Below are 15,754 nucleotides of genomic sequence, written 5' to 3'. Positions count from 1 at the left end.
TGTGATACCTAGACCAATAAATCTTCCTTGTATTTACTAAACTTATCTATCCACAGCAAAACTTACAATCAATATCCAATAGGTAATCATGAAAGAACATTAATCTCCTTCTCCATCCTCTCCCTGGCCATCTCTCCATTTCCTCTCTTTCTCTGTTTGTCATTTCACACCATTTTCACACCGCTGTTTTTGAGCCACGCGGAATCCACTGAAGTCCCACTAAAGAAAAAGTCACATCAATGCAAGCAGGTGTGCTCAATTTAAAATAAAAATATTCAGTTGTATTTATTCACATATTAAAACTGTACAAGCTAAAGAAAATGACACTGAACGCATCTGGAGACTATTTGTACAATACACAGGACACAATACCAAATTGTTAAACAAGGCAGAAGAGAAATAGGTACAGCCCAGAAAGCAACTGTGTGAGACAGCTTCTCATTTCTTTAAAAAAAATGGAACTTAACAAAAATAGATGTTACCAACTACCAGTTATTATACAATGATAAATACTTCAAAAATATATTAAGTTATACGGAGTTTCTGGGTTCGACAGGAAATCCACAGAAATCCCAGCCTTCGATGGACTTCCAAAATAGACCAATTTCAAAAAAAGGGTTTTTTTCCTCCAATAGTTAAACTCGCTTCAGTTATAAGAACTGGTTCGTCAGCCTTCTGAAGTTTTGGTATCAACATTCGTCACCTACATGTAGTGTAAGTTGTATTAAGGTCATGACAATGAGACCACGTAAGCTGTGCAATATGAATCTTGCAGTTATACATCGAGGAGTTCAATCATTACTGTGTGCATTGCAGCAAAGGTGTGATTAAGCTCTTCATTCTTGCTAATACTGGCTCACATTTCACAAGGCAACTTCTTCCCCCCCGCCCCTATACACACACACACACCCCCAACGAAAATCCAAACACACATCTTCACTTGGGTTCCATTGCAAGCCCATCTAACACATTTAGCATAACATCCAGTACTCAGCGATTCTCTAGAATGGGGCTAACATGACACCTACAACTCTCACATCAAGATGGAGAGAAAAAAAACACCATCCAAACTAAGATTTAACCGGTCTTTGCTTCCATTCGTGTATTGCCACTGCCAGTGTGTGCTTTGTTTCCAACGTTCCGCTCCAGACGCCGATTAAAAAATATAAGCTTCTGTCTTTCACCATCATAGAAATATAGAATGGACTCTTCACTGGTACACGTTGGCAGTTTCGAAGAGTTTTTCCCCTCCCCAAAGTCAAGTCCACTGATGTAGTTTTTTTACCGCACAGCCAAGAGGAAAGCCAATCCCGCCAGGCCAAATCCCGCGGCCGCCATGATCGCGTTGCTTATGGTGCTGTTCTGGTCAGTTGCATCCGAGCCGTGTTTGTTGAAGAAGTGATAGAACCCATCCTGAAAAAAGCAGAGAGCGAGATCTTCAAGTCAAAGGCATAGGGAATTAACCAACCTTGCATTCAATCTTCACATTTTTAATTTTTTTAACCGGCCCCATCCAGAGGTGGGATCCAACAGGTTCTCACAGGTTCCCGAGAGTAGGTTACTAATTATTTGTGTGTGCCAAGAGGGGGATACCAATTAGTGATTTTGCCATGTGATTTTTGCCTTAGTTACGCCCCTCCTCTCAGCAGTAGTGCGCAGAACTTGAAGCAGTCTAGCAGGAGGTGCACCGGTGTGCGTGGCAGCCTGCGCCTGCGTGCATTCGTTTCCCGCCCAAGGACCGGCGCAGCCCTTGCCGCAGCCACACCCAGGAATGCCACACCCCCAGAATGCCTGGCCATGCCCCTCGTCATGCCCCTACCCAGTCTCTCATTGGATGCTTAAGCACCAGTTTGAATCCCACCCACCATGGGAACCTCATGCCACGCCTTTTGGATTCCACCACTGGCCCCATCCTTCAAGGAGCTCAGGAGAATGAATGGGGTTTCCTCCCTCCTCCATTTCATCTTCGCAACCGCCCATGGGAATGGTTAAGCGCAGAGAGATGAGACCGGCCCAAAGTCACCCGGCAAGTTTCGTAGCAATCAAGAGATTTGAGCCTGGATCTCCCTGGCCATAATCCAACACTGCATTGGCTGCCGTAAGAGTCTCTCTAAGCCAAGGAGGAAGTAGATTCCATAGGGTAATTCACTACTTCAACCAAGCGGATGAAACTCACTACGAACAGAACTTTCATACCAGTCCAAACAAAGCACCTTTGAAAAGAGACCATTCATGTCGTAAACCACAAGTCACTGAATGAAGTTGTTGCCTAGTCTTATAAAGCCCGTTCCAGAACTATGAGCTAGTTGGCTTGCTACCCCCCTGATGCTCTGGCAAGTGTGGACGATCCACAGCCAAAGTCTGACACTTAGTCATTGATACCCCCTTCTCCCCTACGGTTCAACCAATTTCACACACACAAAATCATTCTGTTGTTTACCACAGTTCCAAGTTGAGAGCAAGCACTGGATCCAAGTAAAGAACCAAACGTATGTGAGATGGAAGCTGAATCTGTTTTGTCGTGTTATAAGGTTGTTCACTCTGAGCCTCCTCCTGGGGAGGGCGGGCTCAGTGACTAATAAATAAATACACAAGGCCATAGAGGCTGTTAGCAATGGACTATCAACAACTGCAGAGCTTGGCAAATAAATCTTGTTCATCAACAAATATGTCAGTTCCTTTCACGCAGGGATACCCAGCCTATTATATTACAGCGCTCACAAATCCCATACACAGGAGAGCCTATATGCTGGCTAGATTAAACATCATGCCATCTCCGCTACATAGAGGAAGACTTAATGATCTTCCAAGTTGCATAAGAGGTTCTAAACCTGTAGTATAGGACAGCTTGATTCCATCCCACACATTCTCCTGTTCCAAGGATTATACCTAAGAACCTTCGATCCAGCCTACAGGTCCCAAGCTATATAGGACCCTAAGATTTCGATTTATACTGAATCAGATAAAGTAGTTACGCTTTTAAATTGTCAGGATTTTCATTGTTGCCTTATAGTGGCAAAGTTTTTGTCAGAAGTTTGTAAACTGAATGTATGACAAACGCGAAGTTTTTTACTATTCACTTTTTAACTGGAACTGTATTTTTTAACTGGAACTATATTTTAACTGGAACTATCATGTATATGCCAATAAAGGCTTATTGAATTGAAAACAACAAATATAAATAACTCTGCGCATGCTCATCAAAGAGTTAGCCCATCAACTGCAAGTTGTTAAATTCAGTACCGTAAGCTGCAATTTGCAGCACGTGACCCTTGGGAACAGATATCTGCTGAAAAGCGCTTTTGAGTCTTGTCCCCAGTTCTGAATGCTGCATATGCATCCGGCTACTTATGCCTGCAAGCAACTCAATCCACAGTTGACCTATGGCTGAGAGACCGGCAGCTGCCCCGCTAGAACTTTATACAGGATCAAGGAGAAATGGCAGTAAGACTGCTCCAGATGGCCACGTCTGAACTTATCTGGCAGATGTCTATGTAAACGAAGTTATGCCCTTAATTTCTTCCGGAACTTTGTTCTTTCTACTTTAATCTGTGCCAACAATGGGTGCATTTTCGCTGAATGTCAGTTGACGCTTCTTTTTATTTTGCTAGCAGCTGCTCTACGTTCATTAGCATGCAGGTGGGCCGTTTACAGGAAAGAGGGACTCGCTCCCCACCCACCCCCATACACACACACAATTTGTATTTGGAAACGTCGAGCCGGTCACCTTTCAGAATTGTTTTGTGTATATTCAACAAAGTCGACTCGAAGTCTGTGCAATTAGAAATAAGGTGAGAGGCTGATATTCTAGTTTATTTCAGTTTCGGTGCTATTAAAAAAAATGTACTGAACAAGATTAGCTGAGAACGTGGGACAGAAAAGTTCCCTACTTGGAAAAAAGTTTTCCACTGCTATGATTTTCCTATGGAAGATTTCTTTTGTTCCTACTTCATATCAGCTGGTAAGCAATGAGGCCTCCAACTCAGAAAAGAACACATTACACAGTTATTTCCTCAGATAGAAAAAGAGAGACTTTAAAAAATTTAAAATCACAAATGCTATTTGGACAGAAATATGTAGAAAGGTATATTTTGGTCCACCCCAATAACAGCTATAGTTGAAATTTAGATTATATCAAATCTAGCAGACACCAGCTTAAACCACATTTAAGTTGGGTTGGATTGAATGTTGTTCCTTTCAACAGACTCCAGATGCTTAGACAGTACATAAAATGTTGTGTACTTGTTTTGTTTACTGAGTACAATCCAAACATGCCAAATCTATCTATTTGAATGGAGACATTTTCTGATGCAAGAAAGCCTACACAACCTATTAAAGAACCATTTCAAGTCTGCCACTTACTTTGACTGTAAAAAAAACCCTGACAGGACAATTAAGATTTTTATAATTAAAAAAAAACTTTGGAGGCGGATTTATACCAAGTGACATTTAAAATTAATCAGATTCTTCTGTTTCTTTTTTGTATAACCTGTCTTATTTAAGTGCCAACCTTTCGGTATTCGAACAGGCCCAAGATTTGGCAGGTACGGATAAACATTTTTTTGCTTTGGGTCTACACTCTAACCCTAGACACCAGGAAAAAAAGGCTTATTTCTACAAAAAGGCCCGCACATTACCAACCGCACCAAAACTTTGTTATCTGCAACCACTGGCGGTGAGTGCACAAACATAAATCTTTCACTTTCTAAAGCCAACAATGAAAACTGCCTTTCTGCCACCCACCCAAATCATGAGATAGTTTGAAACCAGGAAGTAACGCTGCTTTCTCAAGGGCTTTGTGGAGGCAGTTTCGTGGAAGGGAATGGAATGCAGTTAAGTCCCGCCGGCAAGGACTTGAGACGTTACTTTTATGAATATATAAATGATTACACAACCCAGCATCTTCCAACTCATGTGCTAAAGCTGCCCAAAGGTTGTCGTGACACACACACACAGGCTCCCCAACATGTGACAACCATCACACATGGCTTCCTCTCTACCCACGAAGAGAAAGGTCAGGCACAAAAAGGCATTTAAAGATGATCTCCGGTCTGTCTGCTTCAAAGCAGCCCCCTTTACAAATGGCTGAACGGCAGCATCTTGTTACATTGCCCATGGGTTAGAAAATAAACTTTTGTCCAATAAAATCTTTGGGGCCTTCTTGCTGTAAGTGCTTTGTGATATTTGCTGACTGGAGAATGTGACTTCGCAGAGAGGGGGGCAGGGGGTGGGGGGGAGATGTGACCAGATTTCACCAAGAGGCCGGTCTGAATAGACTTTCCCACCAATGGCCTGTTTGAAAACTGAGAACTGAATGCAGGTTTCTATGTATTTTTTACCCTAGTACTGTGGGAAATAGTTGCTTTGAAGTTGATTATTCAACATTCCTGGCAGAGGTTTAAACCCGCACCCACGCTTAACAATAGCCAGCACCAGATACTTCAGAGAGGCAGAAACTCTACACTGGGAAAGAAAAGAAACCCTTAGTTAACTGGAAGAAGTTTCTGTAATCTTCGGCTGGGCCCTTTTGCATCAGCCAGAAGAATAAGAAATCCATTCCTCGGGGTTTAACAACACTATTGCTGACCAGCCACGTTAGAAATGGATGGTTTCTTTTTGGAACGATCCCGTAATGGCTGCAATTCAAAGAAAGAGATGCATATTAACCGAAGAATTTCTTTTTTAAATTTAACTCTGAGATTATAGTACACAGAGAAGCTTTATTATTAGTTTTTTTTAAGTGGGCTGACCTTCTAGACTTTTAAGGGCTGGAAAAATTCCAAGCACTTAATCTGAAATATTTTTCTCTCCAGCCTTGATTTTATCTAAGACGCAACAAAGACTTCTGTTGCCAGAGTTCTTGCACCAGGTTCATGGGAAAGGCGGAGCGGAGGGCAGGGTTGCGGTAATAACCAAATACCGAAAAATAGCCCGGAGTAATATCCCCTTCTTGCTCTGCCTCCAGAGGGAGCCAAATCCCTTGCCCTATAATTCCTTGCAGCTGGGGGGATGTCTTTTCAGATGTGACGTCAGCAGCAGCAGTGGCGTAGGAGGTTAAGAGCTTGTGTATCTAATCTGGAGGAACAGGGTTTGATTCCCAGCTCTGCCGCCTGACCTGTGGAGGCTTATCTGGGGAATTCAGATTAGCCTGTACACTCCCACACACGCCAGCTGGGTGACCTTGGGCTAGCCACAGCTTCTCGGAGCTCTCTCAGCCCCACCCACCTCACAGGGTGTTTGTTGTGAGGGGGGAAGGGCAAGGAGATTGTAAGCCCCTTTGAGTCTCCTGCAGGAGAGAGTAGTGGCAATCCAAATTCTTCTTCTTCTTCTTCTTCTTTCGCCCCAGTGATGCTCCCAAAGAACACTTCAACAGAACCAAGTCTGGCCTTCTACCCAGTGGTGGGATTCAAATAATTTAAGAACCGGTTCCAGTGATGTGATTCAAATAATTTAACAACTGGTTGTTTACAAGCACCATTTTAACAACCGGTTCTACCGAAGTGGTGCGAACCGGATGAATCCCACCACTGCTTCCACCCTCTTGCAAGACACAGGATCAAGCCGAGAAGCCGAGAAACCGAACCAATCCTGCCGAACATTGCTCCCACCACAAAGGAAAGAACATATAGAAAACTTTTGACACGTGCTCATGCGTTCGTGCAATTGATTATTGCATGTGTGACATTTCAAAAAAGTTAACTGCCTTGGTCTATATACATACACAAAACCTTTACTAGGCATAATACCAATATAACAACCAGCATTATCCAGGCAAATGTTCCATACATAAAACCATCACAGGTATTATTCCAAAGTTCCTAAAAGGAACCTAGCTACAGAATTTAAAATCACAGAAGAAGGGTTGCTTAGTAGGAAGGCAACCTTCCCAGCAACAGAGTATTCCTTAAACTTAGCAGGAAGGAAAGTCAAAAGCCTGGTCCTAGCTTCCTCGCATTTGGGGCAGTTAAGCCATTATATGTCCCACGGATTGCACCAGTATAGTACAGTGGGGGTATTTCCACTTCCTACGAGTCAATCTTAAGAAACCTCCCTTGAAGCCAGAACAAGGGAAGGAATTACAACCAGCCCCTGTGTATATCCATTCAAGCTTTGGGCGCTTGAGAGTATACTCAGGTAGTCTGCCATCAGAGAGGTTTTGAATTTGACGTTGGAGAAAGAAGGGGGAACAGTTACTTCACGCTTGGTCTTGTAGAACTTGTAGCACCTGGTCAAGGAGTCGCCTTTTTAGTTGGAAAAAAGAGTTCGGAAGGAGGTAGCATTTGCAGAGAATCCCAGGTGAGGAGACTGCCATGCGAAAAGTTAAGAAAGGGAACCATTTCCCAACTTCTGCTTGGGGACACAGATTCTTGCATTTCTGAAGTGCACAGAATTCCCCCACCCTGGTATGGTAGTATCAACACCGCCCCTGTGATGTTCAGCTGATCAGACATTGCCTCACCCCAGCCATCACACCACAAGCTGTCTCCAACACTGAATGAATCACTCACCTTCCCAGACTCTACAGAAATGCCACCCACGCGTGGACTAGGAGATTTAAACAGCTTAGCTGTAGCTTGTGTTTTGACGTAAGTTAGAACAGTGGTTCTCAACCTGGGGGTCGGGACCCCTTTGGGGGTCGGGCGACCCTTTCACAGGGGTCGCCTAAGACTCTCTGCATCAGTGTTCTCCATCTGTAAAATGGATAAATGTTAGGGTTGGGGGTCACCACAACATGAGGAACTGCATTAAAGGGTCGCGGCATTAGGAAGGCTGAGAACCACTGGGTTAGAGTATCATAGCAGGATTTGGGAGTTTCTAATCCCAATTCTGCACGGGGTGATTTTGCCAGCCGAATCTCACATGAGGGCTGTGAGGATAAAATGATGTACACTCCACCGGGCTCCCCTGGAGAGAAAGGCAAGATATAAAGTCTGCTAGGTGCTCTGCATCCCCACAAATCTCTCCAGACTTGGGAGTTAAACCCTTGCTTTTTTTGTTGTTTGTTTTAAAGGAATTTTCCCACACATGGTAATACCTGAAATATTGCATAGGAAGATGACTGCAGCCATTACAAGGCTGATGTCAGGGGCTAAAGTATACTCATACATAGCATTCTATATTTAACAATAATTACAAGCCGCTATTTGGGGGCAACGCTTCATTCACAAATGGCTGATTTATGCACAGGCCTTCTGCCCCGCAGCAAGAGCATGGTTCCTGCGAGGCAGAGATTCTTGAGCTGATGCCATCAGAGTTGCGTCACCGGAGATCCTGGGTGCCCTGCAGTTTGCGAGAGGGAGGAAACCAGGAGGTATCCCTCTCGCTGCAGGATTTCCCTCCTTCTGGGTTGCTGCAGTTAAAAGGCAAGGTGAAGGCTACCTGGTTCGTTCCTGTAAAGCCCTTTAGAGGTAATATTAACATTGCTCATATCAATATCGTTGAGGCTGTTTTTTGTTGCTTTTCTATTTTTAGGGAAAAGCTGGCAGGGGATTCCTGAGAGGAGTGGAGTGGGGGGGGAGACGACAGCCTCAACAATATCAGTATTATCTTTAAAGGGTAATATCTTGGCTTTTGAGAGGGGCTGGCAGCTGCGAGCAGGATCGAGGCTGAGTGGCAGACACTGCGGCTCCTCCTTGCCCTTAAACAGAGAAACAGGAGGCCCCACTGTGAAGGGACCACACGACCAGGAACGTCGCAGCAAGCGTCAATGCATAAATGGGCCCAGCGCCCCGAATACAGGCTTTTCGTGGTGCAGATGCTTCATCTCAGATGTCATCGCCTAGATCCTCTGGTTTGTCTTCCCACTCTGCCCTCTGAATGGCCAGGAAGTTGAAAACTTCCTAGTTCAGAAGAGCCATTTCATCAGATTGAAACATCATGAAGTGTAGGTGGGCAATATTGGTAATACCAAACCATTTGCCTGTCAGATATAAGGGCTGGGAATGTGCAAGGCCTTCTAGGATTGTGGTTGTCGCAGTGAAACCAGTGCTTATTGGTGATGCCTTGGGATGGTCAAAACTATGCCTGCACAGTTTTTGGGCTTTGTTTTTCTGCATCCAGCAAGAAGAAGAAGAGTTTGGGTTTATATCCCCCCTTTCTCTCCTGCAGGAGACTCAAAGGGGCTGACAATCTCCTTGCCCTTCCCCCCTCACAACAAACACCCTGTGAGGTAGGTGGGGCTAAGAGAGCTCCAAAAAGCTGTGACTAGCCCAAGGTCACCCCGCTGGCGTGTGTGGGAGATAAGCCTCCACAGCTCAGGCGACAGAGCTGGGAATCAAACCCGGTTCCTCCAGATTAGATACACGAGCTCCTAATCTCCTACACCACTGCAAGCCCCATTCCCCACTTCTGACTCCATATTGGCAGGCGTTTACTAGATTTCAAAGAAAGGTACCCTAAGCAGTAGCCCAATTCCTCCAAGATAACCTGTCTTCACCACCCAAAATACAGTTTTGCCTAGCTTTTAGAGTTCATTGGTATCTTCGTGATCCCAAACGGCTTCTCATTGGAACCGAGGCAAAAAAAAAAAAATTCCACATGCTGCGATTGTTGGCTTTCACCTTTAAAGCCCTAAACAGTATGTCGACAGATGTCTCGCAAGCCAGATGTGTTCTTCCACATGCGCCACCTCGAAACACAGAGGTAAAATGTTGACAGCCGCTGAGGAACTCCTCCCTTTTCTTGGGAAAGGCCCCAACTTAGTCAATGGGAATAAAAAATCAGTACTTGAAAGAGATTCTATCTCATGGGTCATCTAAGAAACCCTAAGCTATGGACTCACAAGGCACCCAAGATCTGGAGGCTAGGCAAATGTGGAATGTATTGTTTGAGTCAAGGACATTTGCCCCCGGCACTCAATTCACGGCTTCTGCCCTAGACTACAGGGCTTCAGGTTGTCAACTCTGGGTTGGGAATTTCCTGCAGATTTGGCGGTAGAGTCCGGGGATAGCAAGAATCTCAGCAGGGTATAGTTTCATTCGATTTGATCTCTGTGTTTCAGGTGGGGATCCCAGTGAACATCCTGCCCCTTCCCATTTAACGTGCTCAGAATTATTATAAAGCTATATAGTCCACCATCTGTTGTCTGGAGACCATCTATAGCTCTGGGAGTTCTCCAGGGCTCTCCTGAAGGTTGGGTAACGCTACGTTGGATACAGCCAACTGTTCCCATTCATTGTCACCCAATTTCCCAGCTTCTTGCAGTTCCTGGTATTAGTAATGAAGGAAGTTCTATGAGTCTCAACGTAACCTTTTGGGTGTTCAAAATGGACCCCTTCTCACTGGAGGAGAAGTTGAGGGCATCCAACCCCTTTGTACCCAATTTTCAGTTTCTTTGCCAGTCACATTAAAAGTGGGATGCCCATTCTAGAAAACAGGAAGAACTACACAGAGCATAAATATCCTGTTTCCCGGAATATAAGACATCCCCGGAAAATAAGACGTAGTAGAGGTTTTGCTGAAGTGCGAAATATAAGGCATCCCCCAAAAGTAAGATGTAGCTAAGTTTTTGTTTGGAAGCATGCCCGACGAACAGAACACAGAAAAATAAGACATCCCCTGAAAATAAGACATAGCACATCTTTGGGAGCAAAAATTAATATAAGACACTGTCTTATTTTCAGGGAAACACAGTACTCTACAGCAGGGCTGTAGAGGTTCATGGACCACGATCTGCAGAGGTTCATGGACTACGATGCTGGCAGGGGCTGATGGGAATTGTAGTCCATGAACCTCTGCGGGGCCACAGTTGGACAACCCTGCTCCAGAGCATATCCCCGAGACTCAGCCAGCTCCTAATAAGATGTAAGCCTGCTATTTCACTGGGATCCCCTGCAGAGCAGCCAGGCAAGATCACCTTGTTTAATGTGTTGTCACAGCTACGGAACAGCATCTGAGCGATTCAAAGGGAATTGGGTTATAGTTCAGAGCAAGAATGAACGGAGTACAGGCTGTCCTGTACCCAAGGACCTCTGAAGCTCACTGCTGGGAAAACGGTGACCCACGTCAACAAGACTGCCACGTAAAAAGAGCAGAGAATCTCCTCATTCAAGCCAGGCCTGTCCTAACTGGTAGCTTGTCCAGCTCAACAGACCTCTAGCATTCATTTATTTACCATCTGCATTGCAAATCTGGGCCATACAGGGGTCTGAGTTTCAGACCGGGACCAGGGTTTATAGCCCCACTCGGTCACTGAAGCTCACGATCCACCACCTCAACCACACAAGGGATGCTGCAAAGGTAAAATGGGGGAGGAAGATCCACAGGTGAACCCCCAAGCTCCTCAGAGGAAGGGAAGAGGTCATAAAATGAACCTAGACATGTAAATGGTGCATTTGTCACTCAGCCCTCTTTTTCAGAGGAGATAAAAGTTTCCAGTCCTCATGGGGGTGGAAATTCCCAGGGACAGGGTCCTGCAGGCTGGGGATTCTCCACTCTGGACCCTTCCAGCTGTGCGGGCAGATTTTCGCCTGCCCAGCATTGCAACCTCTGCAAATCTCCAGCCAACGTCGCCAGGAGGCCCTTCCCTCTGCGCAACCGGCTGCACAAGCAAGCCCTCTTTTTTTGCAAGCAGCCGTGAGCTGCAAAGGGCCGGTTGCTGCAAGAGCTGAGCTGGCTCGCGCGCGCGCGCGCTCGCTCGCTCTCCCTTCTCCATCTTTGGGCAACGCATCCTCCGGCTCGGGAGGGCCACCCCACGCGTGACCCGGGCGGGAGGGGGGCCGGCGCCCCGCGCTCTTCCCGAGGCAACTTCGCAGGATCTGGTTTCCCTTATATGGGAAGGAAATGATCCGGGGCCTCCGCGATGCAAGGCGCAGGCGGCCATCCCTCCACCTCTTTCCCACCCCCCCATACCCGGGTTGGCTCTGCAAGCCCCCCCCCTCGTGGGGGGAGAGGGGGGCTTTTGCAAAGGGGGCGAGCAGTGCGTGCACGCGCGCGGGAAGGGCTTGCACCAAGGTCGGGGCGGGGGGCAGCGCAGCGCCCGCCGTTGCACCCCGGCTGGAGACCCCGGCCAGGGGAAGCCCCCTCCCCCGGCAACATGGCGGGGAAATGCACCGGGGGCAATGCACCGGGGACCCCCCCCCCACCCTCTCACCCACTGCTGCTTACCCATCCTCCGTGCGCCTCCAGCCACTCGCGCTTCTCGCCGGCCAGGTAGGCGACCAGCGCCTGGGCCAGGGCGGCGACCTCGTCCCGGGGGGCCCCGCGCTCGGCCAGCGCCGCCGCCAGGGTGCCGGTGAACACGACCAGCGCCACCACCCGGCCCCAGTTGAGCCCGCCGTCGGCCTCCATCTGCGCCGCCACCCGGCTCAAGTGCGCCGCCGCCCCGCCGGGCTCGGGCAGGGCGGCGGGGCTGCAGGCCGAGCGGAAGAAGGGCTGCTCGCGGCTCCCCAGCTCGTCGGCCACGCGGCGCAGCGTCTGGGCCGTGCGGGTGGCCGGCAGCGCCGAGCCGCCCAGGTGGTGCTGCAGGTAGTCGTCCACCAGCTGCGCCGTCTCGGCGGCCAGCTCGCTCGGCATGGCGGCGGCGGCGGCGGCAGAGGAGGAGTCCGACCGGGCCCTGCACCGGCGCCGGGCGCTGCCTAAGAAGCCGCCTCCGCCCCCGCGCTCGCCCCACGTGGCCCGGCCGGCTTCCGCGGCTCCGCCTCCTCCGCCTCCGCCCGGGCGCTCCCGCGCGCCCCCTGCCGGCCCCAGCAGGGAGCCGCAGCGCCTGCGCGCACCACCCCTGTGCGCTTGCGCAAGCTGCGTGCCAAGCCTGTGACGGGGGGGGGTCAACCAGGGGGCGCAATTTATTCCCCCCCCCCCCGCAGCTGATGCTCACCCCCCAGGCAGAGCCAGCAGGAAGTGCAATGCAGTGATGACGCCCCCCCCCCCCAATGTTTGGGGTGACATGCAGCATTCACCATCACTGGACAACTATTTTCCCTGTTTTTAGTCATTTTTGGGGGGGGGTAATTGTTTGACTTTTTAAATGGAAGACCTGGCCCCACTCGTGAGATGGACACGCATGCTCATGCCCCAGATAGAGCCAGCAGGGTGTGTGATTCAGTGATGACGCCCCCCCCCCCCACACACACACACAATGTTTGGGGTGACATGCCAGCATTCACCATCACTGGACAACCACTTCCCCTGATTATGACACTTTTTTTTTCGGTAATTGTTTGGCTTTTTAAATGGAAGACCTGGCCCCACACGTGAGATGGACACGCATCCTCATGCCCTAGATAGAGCCAGCAGGGTGTGCGATGCAGTGATGACGCCCCCCCCACACACACACACACAATGTTTGGGGTGACATGCCAGCATTCACCATCACTGGACAACCATTTCCCCTGATTATGACACTTTTTTTTTCGGTAATTGTTTTGCTTTTTAAATGGAAGATCTGGCCCCACACGCGAGGATGGATGACGCATCCTCATGCCCTAGATAGAGCCAGCAGGGTGTGTGATTCAGTGATGACGCCCCCCCCCCCCACACACACACAATGTTTGGGGTGACATGCCAGCATTCACCATCACTGGACAACCATTTCCCCTGATTATGACACTTTTTTTTTCGGTAATTGTTTGGCTTTTTAAATGGAAGACCTGGCCCCACACGTGAGATGGACACGCATCCTCATGCCCTAGATAGAGCCAGCAGGGTGTGCGATGCAGTGATGACGCCCCCCACAATATTTGGGGTGACATGCCAGCATTCACCATCACTGGACAACCATTTCCCCTGATTATGACACTTTTTTTTCGGTAATTGTTTGGCTTTTTAAATGGAAGACCTGGCCCCACACGTGAGATGGACACGCATCCTCATGCCCTAGATAGGGCCAACAGGGTGTGTAATGCAGTGGTGGGGCCCCACCATGTTTGGGGTGACATGGCAGCATTCACCATCACTCGACAACTATTTCCCCTGTTTGAGTCATTTTTTTTTTGTAATTGTTTGACTTTTTAATAGAAAACATGGCCCCTCACTTGTGACTGTACCGTGTGTTTTTTTCTAAATGGATATGGAAATGTTCCTAGGGGGGTGACACATCAGCAGAGTTTATTTAGGATATGAGACATCTACAGTAGATGTGAAGTAAGGTTTTGCACAGTCTGGTCGATGCATGGAAATTAACAAAAGTCAGGTAGATGACTGTGCAAAACTTCAGGGCACACAGTTATTTGTTGACGCTGTCTGAAATGTGTCTATCTGTGCATTATAATAAACCATGGTCATGAGAACCTCATGCTGTTTGGGAAATATTTGTCTGTTTTCTACATGACATATCTGTGCATTATAATAAACTGTTTTCTACATGACATATCTGTGCATTATAAGAAACCATGGTCATGAGAACCTCATGCCGTTTGGGAAATATTTAACCGTCTGTTTTTTACATGACGGCATGATCTATCAAAGCCCCAGCACTATACTAAATAAATCAGTACAAACCACGAGATGAATCCCTTTGGATACCTCCACAACTGTCTTAGTATCAGGAACCCTATCCACAGTCGTGGGATCCAAAAATTTTAGTAACAGGTTCCCTCGCCAGCACCCCCTCAGCAAAGGGGGCAGAGGCGTACCTAGGCAAACCTGAGCCCTGGGCAAAACCTGTTGGATGCCCCCCCCATGGGCAGCCACCCCACCACGACCCCCCCAATTTTTTTTTGCACCAGGTCATTTCTAAATCATCATCACATTATAGAAAATGCCCCAACTCACAAATCTGAACACAGCAATGGTGAAACACACAGGATCTTTGAGAGAGACTGGTAAGATAAAAGGTACGAAAGGCTGAGAATGAATGAATTGCAGTACCTGAAAGGGATTAACCCAGCTCAGGGAGTTGCATTATTAGTCGCAATTGCTATATGGAACCTTCACGTTCAAGGGCAGGATGCCTCTCGGGGAGGCGAGGGCGTGGAGATGGAAAAGCGGACCCCATTAGTAACCCCCTCTCGGCACACACAAATAATTAGTAACCCCCTCTCGGGAACTGGTGAGAACCTTCTGGATCCCACCTCTGCCTATCCATCCATCCATCCTAAGTCACCATTTCCCATTTACACCCTATGCCCACCCCTGAAATGCAAATACCAGCTTAGTTTTCCCTGTCATGGAGAAAGCATATATAATTTTGAGAAACATATGTAGTTCTTGGAATAAACTTTGGGACTTTTGTCACCCGGAAAGCCCCTAAACTACCTTGCAGTTTCTTGTAACGTTTCTAATGTTGTTTGCCTTGGATTCATGCCTTCCAACTACCCCAAACGGCATAAGGCTTCTGAATATTATCTTTTAAAGTATCAGATAAATATTGTGGCCGTGTGGATCAAAAGTCTGGGCTATTGGCTTTAGTACTTTTGCTACCTTTTACCACCAAGAAACTCCTGGGCGCATTCCGCACATGCAGAATAATGCACTTTCAAACTGCTTTCAATGGTCTTCTTGTGTTGTAAGGGAGAATGGTAAAACCAAATTGCAAATAGTTGTGAAAGTGGTTTGAAAACGCATTTATTTTGGCGTGTGCTGAAGGGGGGGTCTCTGGATTTCATTATTCAGGAGGGGGCAGGGTAATGGCGGCAAAACCACCTCTGCTTTGTCTCCAATGGCTGGAAAAGCCACCACAGAGTTTTGTAAAAGCTATGAGTGATTTGACAGCCCTTTCTTCCACCATTTTTGCTCATTGCAATGGACCGACTGTCCCCATATGGCCTTTGGAGACCCCTCCAGTCCATGGACAGGAATTTGCTGGTGGTCCCGGCCC

General features: G+C 47.7%; 1 protein-coding gene across 1 annotated transcript; it reads right to left on the bottom strand.

Annotated features, from left to right (window-relative positions):
- Positions 1-259: 259 nt before the first annotated feature.
- On the bottom strand, positions 260-12,630 carry BCL2L10 (BCL2 like 10). The gene is made up of 2 exons (XM_048482007.1): positions 12,106-12,630; positions 260-1,413 (listed from the first exon to the last, which is right to left on the bottom strand). The coding sequence occupies exons 1-2, from the start codon at positions 12,511-12,513 to the stop codon at positions 1,282-1,284; spliced, it is 540 nt and encodes a 179-aa protein (XP_048337964.1). The 5' UTR covers positions 12,514-12,630; the 3' UTR covers positions 260-1,281.
- Between the last annotated feature and the right edge of the window lie 3,124 nt (positions 12,631-15,754).

This window comes from Sphaerodactylus townsendi, linkage group LG17 (genome assembly GCF_021028975.2).
Source record: "Sphaerodactylus townsendi isolate TG3544 linkage group LG17, MPM_Stown_v2.3, whole genome shotgun sequence".
In the NCBI taxonomy this organism is placed as follows: Eukaryota; Metazoa; Chordata; class Lepidosauria; order Squamata; family Sphaerodactylidae; genus Sphaerodactylus; species Sphaerodactylus townsendi.
This window is presented reverse-complemented; position numbering and strand designations above follow the sequence as displayed.

Excerpts from the sequence above, each read along its gene's own strand:
- BCL2L10 (XM_048482007.1), bottom strand. The coding sequence starts at position 12,513 with ATGCCGAGCGAGCTGGCCGCCGAGACGGCGCAGCTGGTGGACGACTAC. Across the intron at positions 1,414-12,105 it reads TGGAGGCGCACGGAGGATGG|GATGGGTTCTATCACTTCTT; the intron begins GTAAGCAGCAGT and ends TGCTTTTTTCAG.